The sequence below is a fragment of the Pristiophorus japonicus genome, unplaced genomic scaffold, assembly GCF_044704955.1.
Source record: "Pristiophorus japonicus isolate sPriJap1 unplaced genomic scaffold, sPriJap1.hap1 HAP1_SCAFFOLD_118, whole genome shotgun sequence".
NCBI classification, from domain to species: Eukaryota; Metazoa; Chordata; class Chondrichthyes; family Pristiophoridae; genus Pristiophorus; species Pristiophorus japonicus.
The window spans coordinates 1,453,229-1,478,773 of NW_027250842.1; the positions used below are offsets into that span (position 1 = coordinate 1,453,229).

At 54.5% G+C, this 25,545-nt stretch overlaps 1 protein-coding gene across 1 annotated transcript in view; it reads right to left on the reverse strand.

Annotated features, from left to right (window-relative positions):
• The window catches only part of LOC139242040 (histone-lysine N-methyltransferase SETD1A-like), a 23,676-nt gene extending 1,218 nt beyond the window's left edge, over window positions 1-22,458 (reverse strand). The window contains exons 1-5 of the mRNA XM_070870174.1: window positions 22,212-22,458; window positions 15,559-15,705; window positions 8,202-8,300; window positions 4,405-4,675; window positions 980-1,095 (exon numbers count right to left, since the gene is read on the reverse strand). Of these exons, the coding sequence (XP_070726275.1) occupies window positions 980-1,095; window positions 4,405-4,675; window positions 8,202-8,300; window positions 15,559-15,696 (624 nt within the window). The 5' untranslated portion in view covers window positions 15,697-15,705; window positions 22,212-22,458. The remainder of the gene's footprint in view (window positions 1-979; window positions 1,096-4,404; window positions 4,676-8,201; window positions 8,301-15,558; window positions 15,706-22,211) is intronic.
• Window positions 22,459-25,545: the final 3,087 nt, after the last annotated feature.

The window sequence follows — 25,545 nt, forward strand, 5'->3', positions numbered from 1 at the left end:
CCCAGAGGGGGAAAGGACAGTGTATCTAACGCACTGTGACACCCGGTCCCAGAGGGGGTAAGGACAGTGTATCTAACGCACTGTGACACCCGCTCCCAGAGGGGGAAAGAACAGTGTATCTAACGCACTGTGACACCCGCTCCCAGAGGGGGAAAGGACAGTGTATCTAACGCACTGTGACACCCGGTCCCAGAGGGGGAAAGGACAGTGTATCTAACGCACTGACACCCGCTCCCAGAGGGGGAAAGGACAGTGTATCTAACGCACTGTGACACCCGGTCCCAGAGGGGGAAAGGACAGTGTATCTAACGCACTGTGACACCCGGTCCCAGAGGGGGTAAGGACAGTGTATCTAACGCACTGTGACACCCGGTCCCAGAGGGGGAAAGGACAGTGTATCTAACGCACTGTGACACCCGGTCCCAGAGGGGGAAAGGACAGTGTATCTAACGCACTGTGACACCCGGTCCCAGAGGGGGAAAGGACAGTGTATCTAACGCACTGTGACACCCGGTCCCAGAGGGGGAAAGGACAGTGTATCTAACGCACTGTGACACCCGGTCCCAGAGGGGGAAAGGACAGTGTATCTAACGCACTGTGACACCCGGTCCCAGAGGGGGAAAGGACAGTGTATCTAACGCACTGTGACACCCGGTCTCAGAGGGGGAAAGGACAGTGTATCTACCGCACTGTGATACCCGGTCCCAGAGGGGGAAAAGGACAGTGTATCTAACGCACTGTGACACCCGGTCTCAGAGGGGGAAAGGACAGTGTATCTAACGCACTGTGACACCCGGTCCCAGAGGGGGAAAGGACAGTGTATCTAACGCAGTGTGACACCCGGTCCCAGAGGGGGAAAGGACAGTGTATCTAATGCACTGTGACCCCCGGTCCCAGAGGGGGAAAGGACAGTGTATGTAACGCACTGGGACACCCGGTCACGTTGCAATTTGCTCCCTCACTGCCCGTGCTCTCTCACCATGTCTGCCTGGTGTGGTGGGAACTTGTCCACGAGAGCCTTGCCGCCTGTGGGCACAGTCTGAGGAGTGTACAGTCCATTGACGATGAGCTCAAAATACTTCATGCGCTGCTGCCCTGTGGGAACAGAAGACCCCAGTTAGCAGGGAACAACTAACATAAGAACATAAGAAATAGGAGCAGGAGTCGGCCATACGGCCCCTCGAGCCTGCTCCGCCATTTAATAAGATCATGGCTGATCCGATCATGGACTCAGCTCCACTTCCCCGCCCACTCCCCATAACCCTTCACTCCCCTTATCGGTTAAGAAACTGTCTATCTCTGTCTTAAATATATTCAATGTCCCAGCCTCCACAGCTCTCTGAGGCAGCGAATTCCACAGATTTACAACCCTCAGAGAAGAAATTTCTCCTCCTCTCAGTTTTAAATGGGCGGCCCCTTGTTCTAAGATCGTGCCTCCTAGTTCTAGTCTCCCCCATCAGTGGAAACATCCTCTCTGCATCCACCTTGTCAAGCCCCCTCATAAGATAAGATCGCCTCTCATTCTTCTGAATTCCAATGAGTAGAGACTTTCCCTCATAAGTCAACCCCCTCATCTCCGGAATCAACCGAGTGAACCTTCTCTGAGCTGCCTCCAAAGCAAGTTTATCCTTTCGTAAATATGGAAACCAAAACTGCACGCAGTACTCCAGGTGTGGCCTCACCAATACCCTGTATAACTGGAGCAAGACTTCCCTGCTTTTATACTCCATCCCCTTTGCAATAAAGGCCAAGATTCCATTGGCCTTCCTGATCACTTGCTGTACCTGCATACTATCCTTTTGTGTTTCATTCACAAGTAACCCCCAGGTCCCGCTGTACTGCAGCACTTTGCAATCTTTTTCCATTTAAATAATAAGTTGATTTTTGATTTTTTTCTGCCAAAGTGCATGACCTCACACTTTCCGACATTATACTCCACCTGCTGAATTTTTGCCCACTCACTGAGCCTGTCTATGTCCTTTTGCAGATTTTGTGTCCTCCTCACACATTGCTTTTCTCCCTTCCTTGTAACGTCAGCAAACTTGGCTACATTACACTCAGTCCCTTCTTCCAGGTCGTTAATATAGATTGTAAATAGTTGGGGTCCCAGCACTGATCCCTGCGGCACCCCACTAGTTACTGATTGCCAACCCGAGAATGAACCATTTATCCCGACTCTCTGTTCTCTGTTAGTTAGCCAATCCTCTATCCACGCTAATATATTACCCCCAACCCCGTGAACTTTTATCTCGTCTAGTAACCTTTCATGTGGCACCTAGTCAAATGCCTTCTGGAAATCTAAATATACCACATCCACTGGTTCCCCTTTATCCACCCTGTTCATTACATCCTCAAAGAATTCTAGGAAATTTATCAAACATGACTTCCCCTTCATCAATCCATGCTGACTCTGCCTGACCGAATTTTGCTTTTCCAAATGTCCTGCTATTGCTTCTTTAATAATGGACTCCAACATTTTCCCAACCACAGATGTTAGGCTAACCTGTCTATAGTTTCCTGTTTTTTTGTCTGCCTCCTGTTTTCAACAGGGGCGTTACATTTGCAGGTTTCCAATTTGCTGGGACCTCCCCAGAATCCAGGGAATTTTGGGTCATTTCCAACCAATGCATCCACAATCCCTGCCGCTACTTCTCTTAAGACCCGAGGATGCAAGCTGTCAGGTCCAGGGGATTTATCAAGATGGGTTAAAATAGTTGGGACTTTTTAACCTTCGAGCAGCGTAGACTTTGGGGAGGGGGATTTGATTGAGATTTATAAGTTAATGAAAGGAATAGACGTTGTTCCAGCTGACCGTTTATTTCAATTAAGTAGGTTTGGCAGGACCAGGGACACAAGTTTCAGTTGTATAAGGCTAGATCGAGGTTAGACGTCAAGAGGTGGTTCTTACCCCAGAGAATAGATGACCTCTGGAACAAGCTGCCCTCTCATGTGGTGGGTGCAGACTCGCCAAATCCCTTCAAGCGAAAGCTGGATTTGTTTCTGGCTGCGGTGGCGATCAGCTCCGACAGAAGGCGAGTACTGCAGGGAATTTAATGGCCAGACTGATCTCCTGGATGAGCGTCAATCGGCGAGCTGGGTCGGAGACGAATTTCCCAGATTTTTTTCCTCCCAAATTGGCCTGGGTTTTTTTTGTTTGCCTCTCCCAGACGGTCACATGGTTTGGGGGTGGGGTGGAGTGTCTATATCGTGATACACAAGCTTTCGTAATTGTGTGGGACAGGCTCGATGGCCCAGAAGGTCTTTACCTGTCCGTCGTTGATCGTATGGCTGGTCTTAGACCCTCAACACCACTTTCCTGCATTGTCCCCGTATCCCTTAGTATCCAAAAATCCAGCGGTCCGCGTCTTAAATACACTCAAAGACGGAGCCTCCACAGCCCTCTGGGGCAGAGAATTCCAAAGATTCACCCCCCTCTGAGTGAAGACGTTTCTCCTCATCTCAGTCCCCAATGGCCGACCCCTTTATCCTGAGACTGTGTGAGCCCTGGTTCTAGACTCCCCAGCCCGGGGGGGGGGGGGGGGAAACACCCTCCCTGTATCTACCCTGTCAAGCCCCTGTAAGAATTGTGTGTGTTTCAATGAGATCGCCTCTCATTCTGTTCAATCGGTCCACACACCCACTCCCGCTCCGCCCCTCGCTCCCCCTCTGTCCCACAAGCCCCCTCCCCATCCGCCCCTCGCTCCCCCTCTGTCCCACAAGCCCCCTCCCCATCCGCCCCTCGCTCCCCCTCTGTCCCACAAGCCCCCTCCCCATCCGCCCCTCGCTCCCCCTCTGCCCCACAAGCCCCCTCCCCATCCGTCCCTTGCTCCACCTCTGCCCCACAAGCCCCCTCCCCATACGCCCCTTGCTCCCCCTCTGTCCCACAAGCCCCCTCCCCATCCGCCCCTCGCTCCCCCTCTGTCCCACAAGCCCCCTCCCCATCCGCCCCTCGCTCCCCCTCTGTCCCACAAGCCCCCTCTCCATCCGCCCCTTGCTCCCCCTCTGCCCCACAAGCCCCCTCCCACTCCGCCCCTTGCTCCCCCTGTCACACAAGCCCCCTCCCCATCCGCCCCTTGCTCCCCCTCTGTCCCACAAGCCCCCTCCCCATCCGCCCCTTGCTCCCCCTCTGCCCCACAAGCCCCCTCCCCATCCGCCCCTTGCTCCCCCTCTGCCCCACAAGCCCCCTCCCCATCCGCCCCTTGCTCCCCCTCTGCCCCACAAGCCCCCTCCCCATCCGCCCCTTGCTCCCCCTCTGTCCCACAAGCCCCCTCCCCATCCGCCCCTTGCTCCCCCTCTGCCCCACAAGCCCCCTCCCCATCCGCCCCTTGCTCCCCCTCTGCCCCACAAGCCCCCTCCGCCTGCCCGCCCCTCCCCCCCCTCCCCACCCCCCCCACTCCCTGGTACCTTTGATGTCCAGCTGGGCGTGGATGATGTTGCCCATGACCGAGGTGTTGTGCAGGCTCTTCACCGTATCCTTGGCGCCCCGTGTGCTGGTGAACACCACCTTGGCCAGCCCCAGGTGTTTCTTGTTCTTGGGGTTGTACAGAATCTCGATCTCCTCGATGTCGCCGAACTTCTTGCACATCTCGGCCAGAAAGCCCTCCTTGACGTTGTCGTTCAGCCGGGCGAAGGTCACCTCCTTCAGGGGCACCGAGCCCACGTAGAACTCGTCGAACTGCGGCAGACCGACAGGGTTAGGGGCCGGCCATTCGGCTGTGGCGGCGTCACTGACCGTTCCCAGCCTACCGTGGTGCGTGAGCGCTCGTCTTCCAGGGGTGGGAGTGGCAGCACGCCGATAGGGAGCAGGACGCCTGGCTGGCTCCCATGGGCCTCCCCCTACCTACAAGCCTGAAGGCACTGAGGCCAACATTTGCATCAAAATCCTTTTTTGATCTTGCCCACTCGGCCCATGGCTCACACTCAGCAACGAGTCAGGAGGTCATGGGTTTGAGCCCCACACGCACTCTGGAGACTCGAGCCTCGTAATCAAGGCCGACTGCACTGTCGGAGGGGCGGTACTGAGGGAGTGCCGCACTGTCGGAGGGGCAGGACTGAGGGAGCGCCGCACTGTCGGAGGGGCGGTACTGAGGGAGCGCCGCTGTGACGGAGGGGCAGGACTGAGGGAGCGCCGCACTGTCGGAGGGGCAGGACTGAGGGAGCGCCGCACTGTCGGAGGGGCAGTACTGAGGGAGCGCCGCACTGTCGGAGGGGCAGGACTGAGGGAGCGCCGCACTGTCGGAGGGGCAGGACTGAGGGAGCGCCGCACTGTCGGAGGGGCAGGACTGAGGGAGCGCCGCACTGTCGGAGGGGCAGGACTGAGGGAGCGCCGCACTGTCGGAGGGGCAGGACTGAGGGAGCGCCGCACTGTCGGAGGGGCAGGACTGAGGGAGCGCCGCACTGTCGGAGGGGCAGGACTGAGGGAGCGCCGCACTGTCGGAGGGGCAGGACTGAGGGAGCGCCGCACTGTCGGAGGTATCTTCTTTAGAATGAGACATTAAACCGAGGGCTCCATATGGCCACTCAGATGCATTTAAAATGTCCCACAATACAATTGGAAGCAGAGCAGGGGAGTTCTCCCTGGTATCTCGGGGCCAATATTTAGCCGTCAAGCAGCATCACGAAAACATTATCTGGCATTATCACAGTGCAGTTTGTGGAGCTTGCTGTGCGCAATTTGGCTCTGCATTTCCTAGAGGGAGAGGGACTGAGAGATACCAGTCACTGTACAGATATCTCCCTGAGGGAGAGGGACTGAGGGACACCAGTCAGTGAAAAGATATCTCCCTGAGGGAGAGGGGACTGAGAGACACCAGTCAGTGTACAGATATCTCCCTGAGGGAGAGGGGACTGAGAGACACCAGTCAGTGTACAGATATCTCCCTGAGGGAGAGGGGACTGAGAGACACCAGTCAGTGTACAGATATCTCCCTGAGGGAGAGGGGACTGAGAGACACCAGTCAGTGTACAGATATCTCCCTGAGGGAGAGGGACTGAGAGACACCGGTCAGTGTACAGATATCTCCCTGAGGGAGAGGGACTGAGAGACACCAGTCAGTGTACAGATATCTCCCTGAGGGAGAGGGGACTGAGAGACACCAGTCAGTGTACAGATATCTCCCTGAGGGAGAGGGGACTGAGAGACACCGGTCAGTGTACAGATATCTCCCTGAGGGAGAGGGGACTGAGAGACACCAGTCAGTGTACAGATATATCCCTGAGGAAGAGGGACTGAGAGACACCAGTCAGTGTACAGATATCTCCCTGAGGGAGAGGGGACTGAGAGACACCAGTCAGTGTACAGATATCTCCCTGAGGGAGAGGGGACTGAGAGACACCAGTTAGTGTACAGATATCTCCCTGAGGGAGAGGGGACTGAGAGACACCAGTCAGTGTACAGATATCTCCCTGAGGGAGTGGGGACTGAGAGACACCAGTCAGTGTACAGATATCTCCCTGAGGGAGAGGGAACTGAGAGACACCAGTCAGTTTACAGATATCTCCCTGAGGGAGAGGGACTGAGAGACACCGGTCAGTGTACAGATATCTCCCTGAGGAAGAGGGGACTGAGAGACACCAGTCAGTGTACAGATATCTCCCTGAGGGAGAGGGGACTGAGAGACACCGGTCAGTGTACAGATATCTCCCTGAGGGAGAGGGACTGAGAGACACCAGTTAGTGTACAGATATCTCCCTGAGGGAGAGGGGACTGAGAGACACCAGTCAGTGTACAGATATCTCCCTGAGGGAGTGGGGACTGAGAGACACCAGTCAGTGTACAGATATCTCCCTGAGGGAGAGGGAACTGAGAGACACCAGTCAGTTTACAGATATCTCCCTGAGGGAGAGGGGACTGAGAGACACCGGTCAGTGTACAGATATCTCCCTGAGGAAGAGGGGACTGAGAGACACCAGTCAGTGTACAGATATCTCCCTGAGGGAGAGGGGACTGAGAGACACCGGTCAGTGTACAGATATCTCCCTGAGGGAGAGGGACTGAGAGACACCAGTCAGTGTACAGATATCTCCCTGAGGGAGAGGGGACTGAGAGACACCGGTCAGTGTACAGATATCTCCCTGAGGGAGAGGGACTGAGAGACACCAGTCAGTGTACAGATATCTCCCTGAGGGAGAGGGACTGAGAGACACAAGTCAGTGTACAGATATCTCCCTGAGGGAGAGGGGACTGAGCGACACCAGTCAATGTACAGATATGTCGCTGAGGGAGAGGGGACTGAGAGACACCAGTCAGTGTACAGATATGTCCCTGAGGGAGAGGGGACTGAGAGACACCAGTCAGTGTACAGATATCTCCCTGAGAGAGAGGGGACTGAGAGACACCAGTCAGTGTACAGATATCTCCCTGAGGGAGAGGGGACTGAGAGACACCAGTCAGTATATAGATATCTCCCTGAGGGAGAGGGGACTGAGAGACACCAGTCAGTGTGCAGATATTTCCCTGAGGGAGAGTGGACTGAGAGACACCGGTCAGTGTACAGATATCTCCCTGAGGGAGAGGGGACTGAGAGACACCAGTCAGTGTACAGATATCTCCCTGAGTGAGAGGGACTGAGAGACACCAGTCAGTGTACAGATATCTCCCTGAGGGAGAGGGACTGAGAGACACCAGTCAGTGTACAGATATCTCCCTGAGGGAGAGGGACTGAGAGACACCAGTCAGTGTACAGATATCTCCCTGAGGGAGAGGGGACTGAGAGACACCAGTCAGTGTACAGATATCTTCCTGAGGGAGAGGGACTGAGAGACACCAGTCAGTGTGCAGATATCTCCCTGAGGGAGAGGGGACTGAGAGACACCAGTCAGTGTACAGATATCTCCCTGAGGGAGAGAGGGGACTGAGAGACACCAGTCAGTGTACAGATATCTCCCTGAGGGAGAGGGGACTGAGAGACACCAGTCAGTGTACAGATATCTCCCTGAGAGAGAGGGGACTGAGAGACACCAGTCAGTGTACAGATATCTCCCTGAGGGAGAGGGGACTGAGAGACACCAGTCAGTGTACAGATATCTCCCTGAGGGAGAGGGACTGAGAGACACCAGTGTACAGATATCTCCCTGAGGGAGAGGGACTGAGACACCGGTCAGTGTACAGATATCTCCCTGAGGGAGGGGGGACTGAGAGACACCGGTCAGTGTACAGCCTGTTGTGCACTTAATGTGCTATAGAGGAGAAGAAGACATACCTTGAACTTGGGGACGGGGAGTGAGATGTCGCGATGCTTGGTCCAGATTCGTCGCTGTCGAGGATCCCGAACGTCACCGACTGGTGGAAATCCGGCATCCTGAAACATCAGCGGGTAAAATCACCGTCAAATGGCCCTCTCCTTCAAGTCCACGTTCCCCTCCCCGCCCCCCCCCCCCCCACCGACTGATCGGGTCACACACTTCACATACAATACAGGAGCAGGGGCGTTCTATTTGAACTGTATAAAACACAGGTTGGTCCACAGCTGGAGTGCGGCCCCTACAACACAGTGAGCCCCCCCCCCCCACAGCAGGAGAGGCCCAGGCTCCGTTCCCGGCCTAGTGCTGAGTTAGCCTGATCTCACAGCCGGTGTGGGACTGAGTTGTGCACGCGGGCAAACTACCCCACTCCCCCCGACAAAAATACTAACATTTGCCGCGTGGCTGCTAATGAAAGAGAAAGCTGTGGACTGCAGGGAGATATCGATGGACTGGTCAGGTGGGCGGAACAGTAGCAAATGGAATTCAATCCGGGTAAGTGTGAGGTAATGCATTTGGGGGAGGGCTAACAAGGCGAGGGAATACACATTGAATGGTAGGACACTGAGAGGTGTAGAGGAACAGAGGGACCTTGGAGTGCAGGTCCACAGATCCCTGAAGGTAGCAGGCCAGGTAGATCAGGTGGTTAAGAAGACATACGGAATACTTGCCTTTATTGGCCGGGGCATGGAATACAAGAGCAGGGAGGTTATGCTTGAACTGTATAAAACACTGGGTTAAGCCACAGCTGGAGTACTGCGTGCAGTTCTGGTCACCACATTACAGGAAAGATGTGATTGCACTGGAGAGGATACAGAGGAGATTTACCAGGATGTTGCCGGGACTGGAGAATTTTAGCGATGAGGAAAGATTGGATGGCTGGGGTTGTTTTGCTTTAGAACAGAGGAGGCTGAGGGGAGACCTGATTGAGGTGTATAAAATGATGAGGGGTCTGGATAGAGTGGATAGGACGGACCTGTTTCCCTTGGCAGAGGGGTCAACAACCAGGGGGCATGGAGTTAAAGTAATTGGGGGAGGTTTAGAGGGGATTTGAGGGGAAATGTCTTCACCCAGAGGGTGTGGGGGTCTGGGGTGGAACTCACGGCCTGAAAGGGTGGTAGAGGCAGAACCCTCACCACATTTAAAAAGTATCTGGAGGTGCACTTGAAGTGCCGTAACCTACAGGGCTACGGACCCAGAGCTGGAGAGTGGGATTAGGCTGGGTAGCTCTTGGTCGGCCGGCACGGACACGATGGGCCGAAATGGCCTCCCTCCGTGCTGTAAATGTCTCTGATCACACACACCCCCCTCTTCCCCATCCCCCCCGCCCACCCCCCCCAGCCGACTGACAGGGTCACTAATATAGTTGCACCTAGTGGACCACTGTGGTAATGCAACCTCTGCTGTTTACGAGAATAAAGCATCAGGTGACAGGTCACCTGACAAGTTCCTGTGTTAATGAAGCCATCTTGGAGTTTGTGAGGTCGTAATGAATATATCACAATCACACACTTATCATCCCCCAACTACCGACTGATAGAAGAGCGTAATAATTAGGAGGAGTCGTCGGCCATTCAGCCCCTCCAGCCTGCTCTGCCATTCAATGAGATCACGGCTGACCTTCGACCTCAACTCCACTTTCCCGCCCGATCCCCATAATCCCTCGATTCCCTTAAGATCCAAAAATCGATCGATCTCGGCCTTGAATATACTCAAAGACTGAGCCTCCACAGGCCTCTGGGGCAGAGAATTCCAAAGGTACACCCCACTCTGAGTGAAGAAGTTTCTCCTCATCTCAGTCCTAAATGGCCGACCCCTGACCCCGAGACTGTGTGACCCCTGGCTCTCGACTCCCCAGCCCGCGGGGGAAACACCCTCCCTGCATCTACCCTGTCAGGCCCTGTTCGTTGCGCTCCCTCTGTGGCAAATATATCCTTCCTTTGGTCAGGAAACCACAACTGAGCACAATATTAGGGTGTGGTCTCACCAGGGCCCTATGCAATTGCAGTAAGACGTCTTTACTCTTGTACTCAAATCCTCATTTAATAATCATCATCATAGGCAGTCCCTCGGAATCGAGGAAGACTTGCTTCCACTCCTGAAGTGAGTCCTGAGGTGACTGAACAGTCCGATACGAGAGCCACAGTCCCTGTCACAGGTGGGACAGACAGACGTTGAGGGAAAGGGGAGGGTGGGACTGGTTTGCCGCACGCTCCTTCCGCTGCCTGCGCTTGGTTCCTGCACGCTCTCGGCGACGAGACTCGAGGTGCTCAGCGCCCTCCCGGATGCACTTCCTCCACTTAGGGGCGGACTGATCTTTGGGCCCAGGGACTCCCAGGTGTCGGTGGGGATGTTACACTTTATATCAGGGAGGGCTTTGAGGGTGGTCCCTTGTAACGTTTCCTCTGCCCACCTTTGGCCCGTTTGCCCGTGAAGGAGTTCCGAGTAGAGCGCTCGCTTTGGGGAGTCTCGTGTCTGGGGGGGACATGCGGACAATGTGGCCCTGCCCAGCGGAGCTGGTCGAGTGTGGTCAGTGCTTCGATGCTGGGGATGTTGGCCTGGTCGAGGACGCTGTTATGTATGAAACATGTAATAAAGAACCCCAGCAACTTCCACCCTCCTCAATCGACTATTTTTTTTTGGACTCGTTCCTGGGAGGTGGGTGTCACTGGCAAGGCCGGCATTTATTGCCCGTCCCTAATTGCCCTCGGGAAGGTGGTGGTGAGCTGCCTTCTTGAACCGCTGCAGTCCGTGTGGTGAAGGAGCTCCCACAGTGCTGACTTTGTCGTCGCGGTTTTGATGCAACTCAGTGGCTCGCCGGGCCGTTTGAGGGCATTTTAAGAGTCAACCACGTTGCTGTGGGTCTGGAGTCACATATATAGCACTGCCCCCACCAGTCATCAAGATCCACGGCACGGCCCTGGACAACGTGGACCATTTCCCATACCCCGGGAGCCTCCTATCAACAAGGGCAGACATTGGCGAGATCCAACACCGCCTCCAGTGCAGCCTTCGGCCGCCTGAGGAAGAGTGTGTTTGAAGACCAGGCCCTCAAATCCACCACCGAGCTCATGGTCCACAGGGCTGTAGTGATACCCGCCCTCCTGTGTGGCTCAGAGACACGGACCATGTACAGTAGGTATCTCACCCCCAGCTCATGGTCTACAGGGCTGTAGTGATACCCGCCCTCCTGTATGGCTCAGAGACATGGACCGTGTACAGTAGGTATCTCACCCCCAGCTCATGGTCTACAGGGCTGTAGTGATACCCGCCCTCCTGTATGGCTCAGAGACATGGACCATGTACAGTAGGTATCTCACCCCCAGCTCATGGTCTACAGGGCTGTAGTGATACCCGCCCTCCTGTATGGCTCAGAGACACGGACCATGTACAGTAGACACCTCAAGTCGCTGGGGAAATACCACCAACGCTGTCTCCGCAAGATCCTGCAAATCCCCCGGGAGGACAGACGCACCAACGTTAGCGTCCTCGACCAGGCCCAACATCCCCAGCATCGAAGCACTGACCACACTCGACCAGCTCCGCTGGGCAGGGCCACATTGTCCGCATGTCCCCCCCAGACACGAGACTCCCCAAAGCAAGCGCTCTACTCGGAACTCCTTCACAGGCAAACGAGCCAAAGGTGGGCAGAGGAAACGTTACAAGGGACCACCCTCAAAGCCCTCCCTGATATAAAGTGCAACATCCCCACCGACACCTGGGTGTCCCCGGGCCCAAAGACCAGTCCGCCCCTAAGTGGAGGAAGTGCATCCGGGAGGGAGCGCTGAGCACCTCGAGTCTCGTCGCCGAGAGCGTACAGAAACCAAGCGCAGGCAGCGGAAGGAGCGTGCGGCAAACCAGTCCCACCCTCCCCTTCCCTCAACGTCTGTCTGTCCCACCTGCGACGGGGACTGTGGCTCTCGTATTGGACTGTTCAGCCACCTAAGGACTCAATGTTTAGAGTGGAAGCAAGTCTTCCTCGATTCCGAGGGACTGCCTATAGGCCAGACCGGGGTAAGGTTGGCAGATTTCCTTCCATAAAGGACATCAGATGGGTTTTTAAACAACAATCCTGTGGTTACATGGTCACTGATACTCACTTTTTAAATCTAGAGATTTATTTAACTAACTGAATTTAAATTCCCCAGCTGCCGTGAGCTCAGTTTCCAGTCCAGTAAATAACCGCTTTGCTACTGCACCCGTTAGTGACACACCTCATACACAGCGATAAACACACAGAGGCATGACCCTCATACAGTGATACACACAATTTCAACATTTGCAGATGACACAAACTTGGGCATATAGTGAACAGTGAGGAGGATAGTGATATAGACTTCAACAGGACATAGCCAGGCGGGTGGAATGGGCGGGCACGTGGCAGATGAAGTTTAACGCAGAAAAGTGCAAAGTGACACATTTTGGTGGAAAGAATGAGGGGAAATATAAACGAAAGGGTACAATCCTAAAGGGGGTGCATGAACAGAGAGACCTGGGGGGGGGGGGGGGGGGGGGGAGTATATGTGCCCAAATCGTTGAAGGTGGCAGGGCAGGTTGAGAAAGCGGTTAAAAAAGCTAACGGGATACTGGGCTTCATAAACAGAGGCATAGAGAACAAAAGCAAGGACGTTATGATGAACCTGTATAAAACACGGGTTCGGCCTCAACTGGAGTAGTGTGTCCAATTCTGGGCCCCGCACTTTAGGAAGGGTGTGAAGGCCTTAAGAGAGGGTGCAGAGGAGATTGACCAGAACGGTTCCAGGCATGAGGGACTTCAGTGACGGGAATAGACTGGAGAAGCTGGGGTTGCTCTCCTTGGAGCAGAGAAGGTTGAGAGGAGATTTGATCGAGGTGTTCAAAATCACGAGGGGTCTGGCCAGGGTAGAGAGAGAGAAACTGTTCCCATTGGCTGAAGGGTCGGGAACCAGAGGACACAGAGGTAAGGCGATTGGCAGAAGAACCAAAGGCCACACGAGGAGAAACCTTTTTTACGCAGCGAGTGGCTAGGATCGGGAAAGCACGGCCTGAGAGGGTGGAGGAGGCAGACTCGATCGCGGCTTTCGAAAGGGAGTTGGATAAGATTCGCAGGGCTACGGGGAAAGGGCGGGGGGAGCGCGACTGGCTGAGGTGCTCTTGCAGAGAGCCGGCACGAGTTCGATGGGCCGAATGGCCTCCTTCTGTGCTGTAACCGTTCTCTGATTGTACACCGACAGTGACGTCATCATCATCATCGGCGGTCCCTCGAACCAGGGTGACTTGCTTCCACGGGTTCACAGGTGTTTGGATGAAGGACCCGATGTTCCAGGTCCCGACCTCCAATTGAGGGGGTGGGAGATGCCTGTGGGTGGATTTTTTTTAACGTGGGGTGACCGTTGCACACCAGCCACCACACGGGGCTCGACAGAGCCGGGTCTTGGTCCAGTGGCGAGGGTTAAGCAGGACGTCTAGAGACCTGCTCTGCTGCACGGACCCAGTGCGCTCACATATCGCACAGTGTGTGTGGGCTGGGCCCGTGCTGCCCCCTGGGCCCTCGGCTCTTCTGGGCCTCCGCACCTCCGCCACGATCCCTCGCCGCTCATCCGCCCCGACCTTCCCACTCCTCTGTACCTGGGCCCTGCCGATGTTGCTTCCAAAGTTCCAAAACAGCGATCAGGGATTTGATCTCCACTCATACAGAGACATCAGAACATAAGAAACAGGAGTCGGCCATATGGCCCCTTGAGCCTGTTCCACCATTTAATACGATCAATGTTGATCCGATCATGGACTCAGCTCCACTTCCCCGCCCGCTCTCCTTATCCCCTTATCGTTCAAGAAACTGTCTATTTCTGTCTTAAATATATTCAATGACCCAGCCTCCACAGCTCTCTGAGGCAGCGAATTCCACAGATTTACAACCCTCAGAGAACAAATTTCTCCTCATCTCAGTTTTAAATGGGCGGCCCCTTATTCTAAGACCATGCCCCCTAGTTCTAGTCTCCCCCATCAGTGGAAACATCCTCTCTGCATCCACCTTGTCGAGCCCCCCTCATAATCTGATACGTTTCGATAAGATCAACTCTCATTCTTCTGAATTCCAATGAGTAGAGGCCCAACCGACTCAACCTTTCCTCATAAGTCAACCCCCTCATCTCCGGAATCAACCGAGTGAACCTTCTCTGAACTGCCTCCAAAACAAGTATATCCTTTCGTAAATACGGAAACCAAAACTGCACGCAGTACTCCAGGTGTGGCCTCACCAATACCCTGTATAACTGGAGCAAGACTTCGCTGCTTTTATACTCCATCCCCTTTGCAATAAAGGCCAAGATACCATTGGCCTTCCTGATCACTTGCTGTACCTGCATACTAACCTTTTGTGTTTCATGTACAAGTAACCCCCAGGTCCCGCTGTACTGCGGCACTTTGCAATCTTTCTCCATTTAAATAATAACTTGCTCTGTGATTTTTTTTTTCTGCCAAAGTGCATGACCTCACACTTTCCAACATTATACTCCATCTGCCAAATTTTTGCCCACTCACTTAGCCTGTCTGTGTCCTTTTGCAGATTTAGTGTGTCCTCGTTACACTCAGTCCTTTCTCCAAGTCATTAATATAGATTGTAAATAGTTGGGGTCCCAGCACTGATCCCTGTGACACCCCACTAGTTACTGGTTGCCAACCCGAGAATGAACCATTTATCCCAACTCCCTGTTCGTTAGCCAATCCTCTACCCATGCTAATATATTACCCCCAACACCGTGATCTTTTATCTTGTGCAGTAACCTTTTATGTGGCACCTTGTCAAATGCCTTCTGGAAGTCCAAATGCACCACATCCACTGGTTCCCTTTATCCACCCGGAGAGTAACACACAAACCGAAGTAACGCGCGCACGCGCAGGGGGGGGTGGAGAGAAAGAGAGTAACGCGCGCGCGCGCAGAGTAACACGCGAGGATGACTTGCTTCCACGCTAAAAGTGAGTACTCAAGTGACTGAGGAACTCATTTTAAACAGTGGAAGGTGCCTGTGGGTGCATTGTTTTAACTTGGGGTGGCCGCTTGACAGAGCAAGATCTTGGTCCAGTGGCAAGGGGATCGAAGACGACTTGAAACCAGGCTCTGCTGCATGTGGCAATACAGACACACAAACTCAAACATACCCACACTGCCCTCCTTCCCACAGGACCTCTCTCTCCGTGGAATTCACAGCACAGAATGTGGGCCTCACAGCTTCGCAATTGGCCCGTGCTGCACCTTCCCAGAGTGCTGAAGGAAATGGCCCTAGAAATAGTGGATGCACTGGTGGTCATTTTCCAACATTCCATTGACACACATACCGGAATGCTGAAATACACTCCGTCATAGCGGTACACCTTCTGCGGCACGCGTCGAATCGTTGGATCAGCCACGAGCTTGTAGTTCTTCCACTGAGACCCAGGACCTTTCAGCGATTCCCCTCCGCTCTCCTGGTCCATTGCTTCAAACTGGGGAAAAGAAAAGAAAGAATTTTGGAAAGACTTTTAGACAGCTGTGCGGTCGATGATGAAGAAGAAAGGTGCTGGACTGCAGGAAGCGACCACTGAACTGGTCAGGTGGGCAGAACAGTGGCAAAAGGAGGTGTGTGATTATACTCCAGGATAAATTTAAGACAGAAATAGACAGTTTCTTAAAAGATAAGGGGATAAGGGAGAGGGAAGTGGAGCCGAGTCCATGATCGGATCAGCCACGATCGTCTTGAATGGCGGCGCAGGCTCGAGGGGTCGCGTGGCCGACTCCTGCTCCTATTTCTTATGTTCTCGTTCTGTAATGCATTTGGGGAGGTCCAACAAGGCAAAGGAATACACATTAAATGGTAGGACCCTGAGAAGTGTAGAGGAACAGCCCTGAAGGTAGCAGGCCAGGAAGATCAGGTGGTTAAGAAGGCACACGGGATACTTGGCTTTATTGGCCGGGGCATGGAATACAAGAGCAGGGGGAGGTTATGCTTGAACTGTATAAAACACTGGGTTAGGCCACAGCTGGAGTACTGCGTGCAGTTCTGGTCGCCACATTACAGGAAAGATGTGACTGCACTGGAGAGGGTGCAGAGGAGATTTACCAGGATGTTGCCGGGACTGGAGAATTTTAGCGATGAGGAAAGATTGGATGGGCTGGGGTTGTTTTCTTTGGAACAGAGGAGGCTGAGGGGAGACCTGATTGAGGTGTATAAAATGATGAGGGGCCTGGATAGAGTGGATAGGACGGACCTGTTTCCCTTAGCAGAGGGGTCAATAACCAGGGGGCATAGATTTAAAGTAATTGGGGGGAGGTTTAGAGGGGGTTAGAGGGGAAATGTCTTCACCCAGAGGGTGGTGGGGGTCTGGGGGGGAACTCACTGCCTGAAAGGGTGGTAGAGGCAGAAACCCTCACTACATTTAAAAAGTACCTGGAGGTGCACTTGAAGTGCCGTAAACCTACAGGGCTACGGACCCAGAGCTGGAGAGTGGGATTAGACTGGGTAGCTCTTGGTCGGCTGGGGCAGACACGATGGGCTGAATGGCCTCCTTCCATGCTGTAAATTTTTATGATTCTATGACTTGCATTTCTGTAGTGTCTTTCACGAACACCAGACGTCCCAATGATCAGATAATCTGTTGTTGTTATGTTGATTGAACATAAGCACATAAGAAATAGGAGCAGGAGTTGGCCATTCGGCCCCTCGAGCCTGCTCCGTCATTTAATACGATCATGGCTGATCCGATCATGGACTCAGCTCCACTTCCCCGTTCGCTCCCCATAACTCCTTATCGTTTTCAGAAACTATCTATTTCTGTCTTAAATATATTCAATGTCCCAGCCTCCACAGTTCTCGGAGGCAGAGAATTCCACAGATTTACAACCCTCAGAGAAGAAATTCCTCCTCATCTCAGTTTTAAATGGGCGGCCCCTTATTCTAAGACCATGCCCCCTAGTTCTAGTCTCCCCCATCAGTGGGAACATCCTCTCTGCATCCACCTTGTCAAGCCCCCTCATAATCTTATACGTTTCGATAAGATCACCTCTCATTCTTCTGAATTCCAATGAGTAGAGGCCCAACCTCCTCAACCTTTCCTCATAAGTCAACCCCCTCATCTCCGGAATCAACCGAGTGAACCTTCTCTGAACTGCCTCCAAAGCAAGGTATATCCTTTCGTAAATACGGAGACCCTCTGGGTGAAGAAGTTTCTCCCCATCTCAGTCCTCAATGGCCAACCCCTTATTCTGAGACTGTGTGACCCCTGGTTCTAGACTCCCCAGCCCCGGGGCAAACACCCTCCCCGCATCTACTCTGTCAATCCCTGTAAGCATTTTGTATGTTTCAATGAGACCACTTCTCATTCTTCTAAACTCCAGAGAGTATAGGCCACATCAACTCAATGTCTTCTCATGGGACAGCCTTCTTGTCCCAGCGATCAATCTGGTGAACCCAAGGCATTGCTGGAGGCTTGCTTCCTTCCCCGTCGGATTACGATATTTCCCTTCCAGTGTGGGTCACACCCTCGCCTCCGAGTCATGAGGTTGTGGGTTCAAGTCCCACTCCAGGGACTTGAGCACAAAAATCTAGGCTGACACTCCCAGTGCTGCGCTGTTGGGAGGGGCCCTATTTCCGATGAGACGTTAAACCGAGGCCCGTCTGCCCTCTCAGGTGGACGTAAAAGATCCCGTGGCCACAATTTTGAAGAAGAGCAGGGGAGTTATCCCCGACGTCCTGTCCCTATCCTTCAATGAACAGAAAACAGAGAGTCGGGATAAATGGTTCATTCTCTGGTTGGTAACCAGTAACTAGTGGGGTGCCACAGGGATCAGTGCTGGGGCCCCAACTATTTACAATCTATATTAACGACTTGGAAAAAATGGACCGAGTGTAACGTAGCCAAGTTTGCTGATGATACAAAACTGGGAGGAAAAGCAATGTGCAAGGAGGACACAAAAAGTCTGCAAAAGGCCATAGACAGGCTAAGTGAGTGGGCAAAAATTTGGCAGATGGAGTATAATGTTGGAAAGTGTGAGGTCATGCACTTTGGCAGAAAAAAAATCAAAGAGCAAGTTATTATTTAAATGGAGAACGATTGCAAAGTGCCGCAGTACAGCGGGACCTGGGGGTTACTTGTGCATGAAACACAAAAGGATACTATGCAGGTACAGCAAGTGATCAGGAAGGCCAATGGTATCTTGGCCTTTATTGCAAAGGGGATGGAGTATAAAAGCAGGGAAGTCTTGCTCCAGTTATACAGGGTATTGGTGAGGCCACACCCGGAGTACTGCGTGCAGTTTTGGTCTCCGTATTTAAGCGGGCAAGATGCAGCCTCGGTTTAACGTCTCATCTGAAAGACGGCACGTCCGACAGTGCGGCACTCCCTCAGTACTGCCCCTCCGACAGTGCAACCCTCCTTCAGTACCGCCCCTCTGACAGTGCAACCCTCCCTCAGTACTGCCCCTCCGACAGTGCAACCCTCCCTCGGCACCGCCCCTTCGACAGTGCGGTGCTCCCTCAGTACTGCCCCTCCGACAGTGCAACCCTCCTTCAGTACTGCCCCTCCCTCAGTACCGCCCCCTCCAACAGTGCGGCACTCCCCCTCCGACAGTGCGGCGCTCCCTCAGTACCGCCCCTCCGACAGTGCGGCACTCCCTCAGTACTGCCCCTCCGACAGTGCGGCGCTCCCTCAGTACCGCCCCTCCGACAGTGCGGCGCTCCCTCAGTACTGCCCCTCCGACAGTGCGGCGCTCCCTCAGCACCGCCCCTCCGACAGTGCGGCACTCCCTCGGCTGGAGTGTCAGCCTAGATTTTTGTGCTCAAGTCCCTGGAGTGGGACTTGAACCCACAACCTTCTGACTCTGAGGTGAGTGCAGAATAGAATTATAGAATGGTTCCAGCACAGGAGACTCCTCGGCCCGTCGAATCCGTGCCGGCTCTCTGCAGGAGCACGTCAGCCAGTCCCACTGCCCCGCTCTTTCCCCGTAGCCCTGAAAATATTTTTCCTGCAGGTACTTATCCAACTCCCTTTTGAAAGCCACGATGGAGTCTGCCTCCACCACCCTTTCAGGCCGTGCATTCCCGATCCTAACCACTCGCTGCGTAAAAAGGTTTTCCCTCATGTCGCCTTTGGTTCTTCTGCCAATCGCCTTAAATCTGTATCCTCTGGTTCTCGGCCCTTCCACCAATGGGAACAGTTTCTCTCCATCTACTCTGTCCAGACCCCTCATGATTTTGATAAGAAAATTATATAAGAACATAAGAAATAGGAGCAGGAGTCGGCCATACGGCCCCTCGAGCCTGCTCCGCCATTCAATACAATCAATGCTGATCCGATCATGGACTCAGCTCCACTTCCCCGCCCGCTCCCCATAACCCCTTATCGGTTAAGAAACTGTCTATCTCTAGCTTAAATATATTCAATGTCCCAGCTTCCACAGCTCTCTGAGGCAGAGAATTCCACAGATTTACAACCCTCAGAGAGAAGAAATTCCTCCTCACCTCTGTTTTAAATGGGCGGCCCCTTATTCTAAGACCATGCCCCCTAGTTCTAGTCTCCCCCATCAGTGGGAACATCCTCTCTGCATCCACCTTGTCGAGCCCCCCTCATAATCTTAACCTTTCGATAAGATCACCTCTCATTCTTCTGAATTCCAATGAATAGAGGCCCAACCTCCTCAACCTTTCCTCATAAGTCAACCCCCTCATCCCCGGAATCAACCGAGTGAACCTTCTCTGAACTGCCTCCAAAGCAAGTATATCCTTTCGTAAATACGGAGACCAAAACTGCACGCAGTACTCCAGGTGTGGCCTCACCAATACCCTGTATAACTGGAGCAAGACTTCCTTGCTTTTATACTCCATCCCCTTTGCAATAAAGGCCAAGATACCATTGGCCTTCCTGATCACTTGCTGTACCTGCATACTATCCTTTTGTGTTTCATGCACAAGTAACCCCCAGGTCCCGCTGTACTGCAGCACTTTGCAATCTTTCTCCATTTAAATAATAACTTGCTCTTTGATTTTTTTCTGTCAAAGTAGATAACCTCACACTTTCCAACATTATACTCCATCTGCCAAATTTTTGCCCACTCACTTAGCCTGTCTATGGCCTTTTGCAGATTTTTTGTGTCCTCCTCACACATTGCTTTTCCTCCTATCTTTGTATCGTCAGCAAACTTGGTTACGTTACACTCGGTCCTTTCTTCCAAGTCATTAATATAGATTGTAAATAGTTGGGGTCCCAGCACTGATCCCTGCGGTACCCCACTAGTTACTGGTTGCCAACCCGAGAATGAACCATTTATCCCGACTCTCTGTTCTCTGTTCGTTAGCCAATCCTCTATCCATGCTAATATATTACCCCCAACCCCGTGAACTTTTATCTTGTGCAGTAACCTTTTATATGGCACCTTGTCAAATGCCTTCTGGAAGTCCAAATACACCACATCCACTGGTTCCCCTTTATCCATCCTGTTCGTTACATCCTCAAAGAACTGCGGCAAATTTGTCAAACATGACTTCCCCTTCATAAATCCACCCAGAAGTACCACCAACGCTGCCCCCACAAGATCCTGGCAGGATAGAGGCACCGCCCGTGTCCTCGCTCAGGCCAATATCCCCAGCATTGGTCACGCTCGATCAGCTCCAATGGACGGGCCACATCGTCCGCATGCCCGATACGAGACTCCCAAACCAGGCGTTCTGTTCGGAGCGCCGACACAGCAAGTGACCCCCACCCCCACAACCCGACCGGGTGGGCAGAGGAACGCTTCAAGGACACCCCGAGAAAGCCTCCTTGAAAAAGTGCAACATCCCCACCGACACCTGGGAATCCGTGGCCCGAGACCGCTCAAGGGGAAGGCGCCGAGCTCCTCGAGTCTCGTCGCCGAGAGCGAGCTGAAGCCAAGCGTAAACAGCGCCCGGCAACCCAGGTATCCCCACCCACCCTCTCCTTCAACGACCGTCTGCCCTACCTGTGACAGAGACCGTGGGTCCCGCATTGGACTCATCAGTCACCTGAGAACTCATCGGTCACCCGAGGGACTGCCTAAGATGACTATCCCCATAGCTCTTGATTACCTTAATATCCAAAAATCTCTGGATCAGATTAGTTGGTGTTCAGAGGGACCTGGGGGTCCTTGTACACCAATCACTGAGAGTTAACACACAGGTACAGCAAGCAATGAAGAAAGCAAATGGTATGTTGGCCTTTATAAGAGGATTTGAGTATAAGAGTAAAGACGTCTTACTGCAATTATACCGGGCCCTGGTGAGACCACACCTGGAGTACTGTGCACCGTTCTGGTCTCCTGACCTAAGGAAGGATATATTTGCCATTCAGGGAGTGCAGCGAAGGTTCACCAGACTGATTCCTGGGATGGGAGGGATTGTCCTATGAGGAGAGATTGAGTAGACTGGGCCGATATTCTTTGGAGTTTAGAAGAATGAGAGGGGATCTCATTGAAACACACACAATTCTCACAGGGGCTTGACAGGGTAGATACAGGGAGGGTGTTTTCCCCCCCCTCCCGGGGCTGGGGAGTCTAGAACCAGGGGTCACACAGTCTCAGGGTCAGGGGTCGGCCATTGAGGACTAGGATGAGGAGAAACTTCTTCACTCAGAGGGGGGTGAATCTTTGGAATTCTCTGCCCCAAAGGGCTGTGGGAGGCTCAGTCTTTGAGTATATTCAAGGCTGAGATCGCTAGATTTTTGGACATTAAGGGAATCGAGTGATGTGGGGAAGGGGCGGGAAAGTGGAGTTGAGGTCGAAGGTCAGCCGTGATCTTATTAAATGGCGGAGCAGGCTCGAGGGGCCGAATGGCCGACTCCTGCTCCTATTTCTTATGTTCTTAGTGTTGTTAGCCCAGGCTCCGTCTGCCGGCCTGTTGGCTGATGTTCCCACACCTCAACAACCCCCCCCCCCCCCCACTCCCCCGTGTTGGTAACGCACGCGGGCGAGGCCTCTGTGAGAGGACGATGGCGACCACACTCACGCCTCGTCGTCGGGGCTCCGCCGCAGGTGGTCCTCAGAAGGCCCGAGCAGGAACCGTCTCGCGTCTGGCGCAGGGGATCCGGGCCCGACATCAGGACGACTGCCGTCACTGGCCCATCGGCAACGCTCCTCTTCACCCTCGGGACCGGGCCTGCCCCGGCACTCGCCTCCCGGCAGCGGACCCTCAGACGGACCGTCAAGGGGGAGGGTGTTTAGCTTCGAGGCCCCTCACGCCTCGTGTCCGATGGCTGCCTGTCAACGCAAGAGAACACGGACGGGTAAAGCTGGGCTCCGATGGGACGTGTCGTCAGAGAGGGAGGGGGTGACCCAAGGTCAGTCACAGAGAGACAGCGAGAGAGAGAGCGTGGGCCAGAGAGAGAGCGAGAGACAGAGCGGACCAGAGAGAGAGCGAGAGAGCGGGCCAGAGAGACAGGGCGAGAGAGCGAGCGAGAGACAGAGCGGGCCAGAGAGAGAGCGAGAGAGCGGGCCAGAGAGACAGGGCGAGAGAGCGAGCGAGAGAGAGGGCGAGATAGCGGGCGAGAGAGAGGGCGAGATAGCGGGCGAGATAGCGGGCGAGATAGCGGGCGAGATAGCGGGCGAGAGACAGGGCGAGAGACAGGGCGAGAGACAGGGCGAGAGACAGGGCGAGAGACAGGGCGAGAGACAGGGCGAGAGACAGGGCGAGAGACAGGGCGAGAGACAGGGCGAGAGACAGGGCGAGAGACAGGGCGAGAGACAGGGCGAGAGACAGGGCGAGAGACAGGGCGAGAGACAGGGCGAGAGACAGGGCGAGAGACAGGGCGAGAGACAGGGCGAGAGACAGGGCGAGAGACAGGGCGAGAGACAGGGCGAGAGACAGGGCGAGAGACAGGGCGAGAGACAGGGCGAGAGACAGGGCGAGAGACAGGGCGAGAGACAGGGCGAGAGACAGGGCGAGAGACAGGGCGAGAGACAGGGCGAGAGACAGGGCGAGAGACAGGGCGAGAGACAGGGCGAGAGACAGGGCGAGAGACAGGGCGAGAGACAGGGCGAGAGACAGGGCGAGAGACAGGGCGAGAGACAGGGCGAGAGAGCGAGCGAGAGACAGGGCGAGAGAGCGAGCGAGAGAGCGAGCGAGAGACAGAGCGAGAGAGCGAGAGAGCGAGCGAGAGACAGGGCGAGAGAGCGAGCGAGAGACAGGGCGAGAGAGCGAGCGAGAGACAGGGCGAGAGAGCGAGCGAGAGACAGGGCGAGAGAGAGAGAGAGAGACAGGGCGAGAGAGAGAGAGAGAGACAGGGCGAGAGAGCGAGCGAGAGAGCGAGCGAGAGACAGGGCGAGAGAGCGAGCGAGAGACAGGGCGAGAGAGCGAGAGAGAGACAGGGCGAGAGAGCGAGAGAGAGACAGGGCGAGAGAGCGAGAGAGAGACAGGGCGAGAGAGAGAGCGAGAGACAGGGCGAGAGAGCGGGCGAGAGAGCGGGCGAGAGAGCGGGCGAGAGAGCGGGCGAGAGAGCGGGCGAGAGAGCGGGCGAGAGAGCGGGCGAGAGAGCGGGCGAGAGAGCGGGCGAGAGAGCGGGCGAGAGAGCGGGCGAGAGAGCGGGCGAGAGAGCGGGCGAGAGAGAGAGACAGCGAGAGCGTGGGCCAGAGACAGCGAGAGAGAGAGAGACAGCGAGAGAGAGAGAGACAGCGAGAGAGAGAGAGACAGCGAGAGAGAGAGAGACAGCGAGAGAGAGAGACAGCGAGAGAGAGAGAGACAGCGAGAGAGAGAGAGACAGCGAGAGAGAGAGAGACAGCGAGAGAGAGAGAGACAGCGAGAGAGAGAGAGACAGCGAGAGAGAGAGAGACAGCGAGAGAGAGAGAGACAGCGAGAGAGAGAGAGACAGCGAGAGAGAGAGAGACAGCGAGAGAGAGAGAGACAGCGAGAGAGAGAGACAGCGAGAGAGAGAGAGACAGCGAGAGAGAGAGAGACAGCGAGAGAGAGAGAGAGACAGCGAGAGAGAGAGAGACAGCGAGAGAGAGAGAGACAGCGAGAGAGAGAGAGAGAGACAGCGAGAGAGAGAGAGAGAGACAGCGAGAGAGAGAGAGAGAGACAGCGAGAGAGAGAGACAGCGAGAGAGAGAGACAGCGAGAGAGAGAGAGGCAGCGAGAGAGAGAGAGGCAGCGAGAGAGAGAGAGGCAGCGAGAGAGAGAGAGGCAGCGAGAGAGAGAGAGGCAGCGAGAGAGAGAGAGGCAGCGAGAGAGAGAGAGGCAGCGAGAGAGAGAGAGGCAGCGAGAGAGAGAGAGGCAGCGAGAGAGAGAGAGGCAGCGAGAGAGAGAGAGGCAGCGAGAGAGAGAGAGGCAGCGAGAGAGAGAGAGGCAGCGAGAGAGAGAGAGAGGCAGCGAGAGAGAGAGAGAGGCAGCGAGAGAGAGAGAGGCAGCGAGAGAGAGAGAGGCAGCGAGAGAGAGAGCAGCGAGAGAGAGAGAGAGACAGCGAGAGAGAGAGAGAGAGAGACAGCGAGAGAGAGAGAGACAGCGAGAGAGAGAGAGACAGCGAGAGAGAGAGAGACAGCGAGAGAGAGAGAGACAGCGAGAGAGAGAGACAGCGAAAGAGAGAGACAGCGAGAGAGAGAGAGACAGCGAGAGAGAGAGACAGCGAGAGAGAGAGACAGCGAGAGAGAGAGAGACAGCGAGAGAGAGAGAGACAGCGAGAGAGAGAGAGACAGCGAGAGAGAGAGAGACAGCGAGAGAGAGAGAGACAGCGAGAGAGAGAGAGACAGCGAGAGAGAGACAGCGAGAGGAGAGAGAGAGACAGCGAGAGAGAGAGAGACAGCGAGAGAGAGAGAGAGCGAGAGAGAGAGCAGCGGAGAGAGAGGACAGCGAGAGAGAGAGGCAGCGAGAGAGAGAGGCAGCGAGAGAGAGAGGCAGCGAGAGAGAGAGGCAGCGAGAGAGAGAGAGGCAGCGAGAGAGAGAGGCAGCGAGAGAGAGAGAGCAGCGAGAGAGAGAGAGACAGCGAGAGAGAGAGAGAGAGACAGCGAGAGAGAGAGAGACAGCGAGAGAGAGAGAGACAGCGAGAGAGAGAGAGACAGCGAGAGAGAGAGAGACAGCGAGAGAGAGAGAGACAGCGAGAGAGAGAGAGACAGCGAGAGAGAGAGAGACAGCGAGAGAGAGAGAGACAGCGAGAGAGAGAGAGAGACAGCGAGAGAGAGAGGACAGCGAGAGAGAGAGAGACAGCGAGAGAGAGAGACAGCGAGAGAGAGAGAGCAGAGAGAGAGACAGCGAGAGAGAGGCGAGAGAGAGAGAGACAGCGAGAGAGAGAGAGACAGCGAGAGAGAGACAGCGAGAGAGAGACAGCGAGAGAGAGACAGCGAGAGAGAGACAGC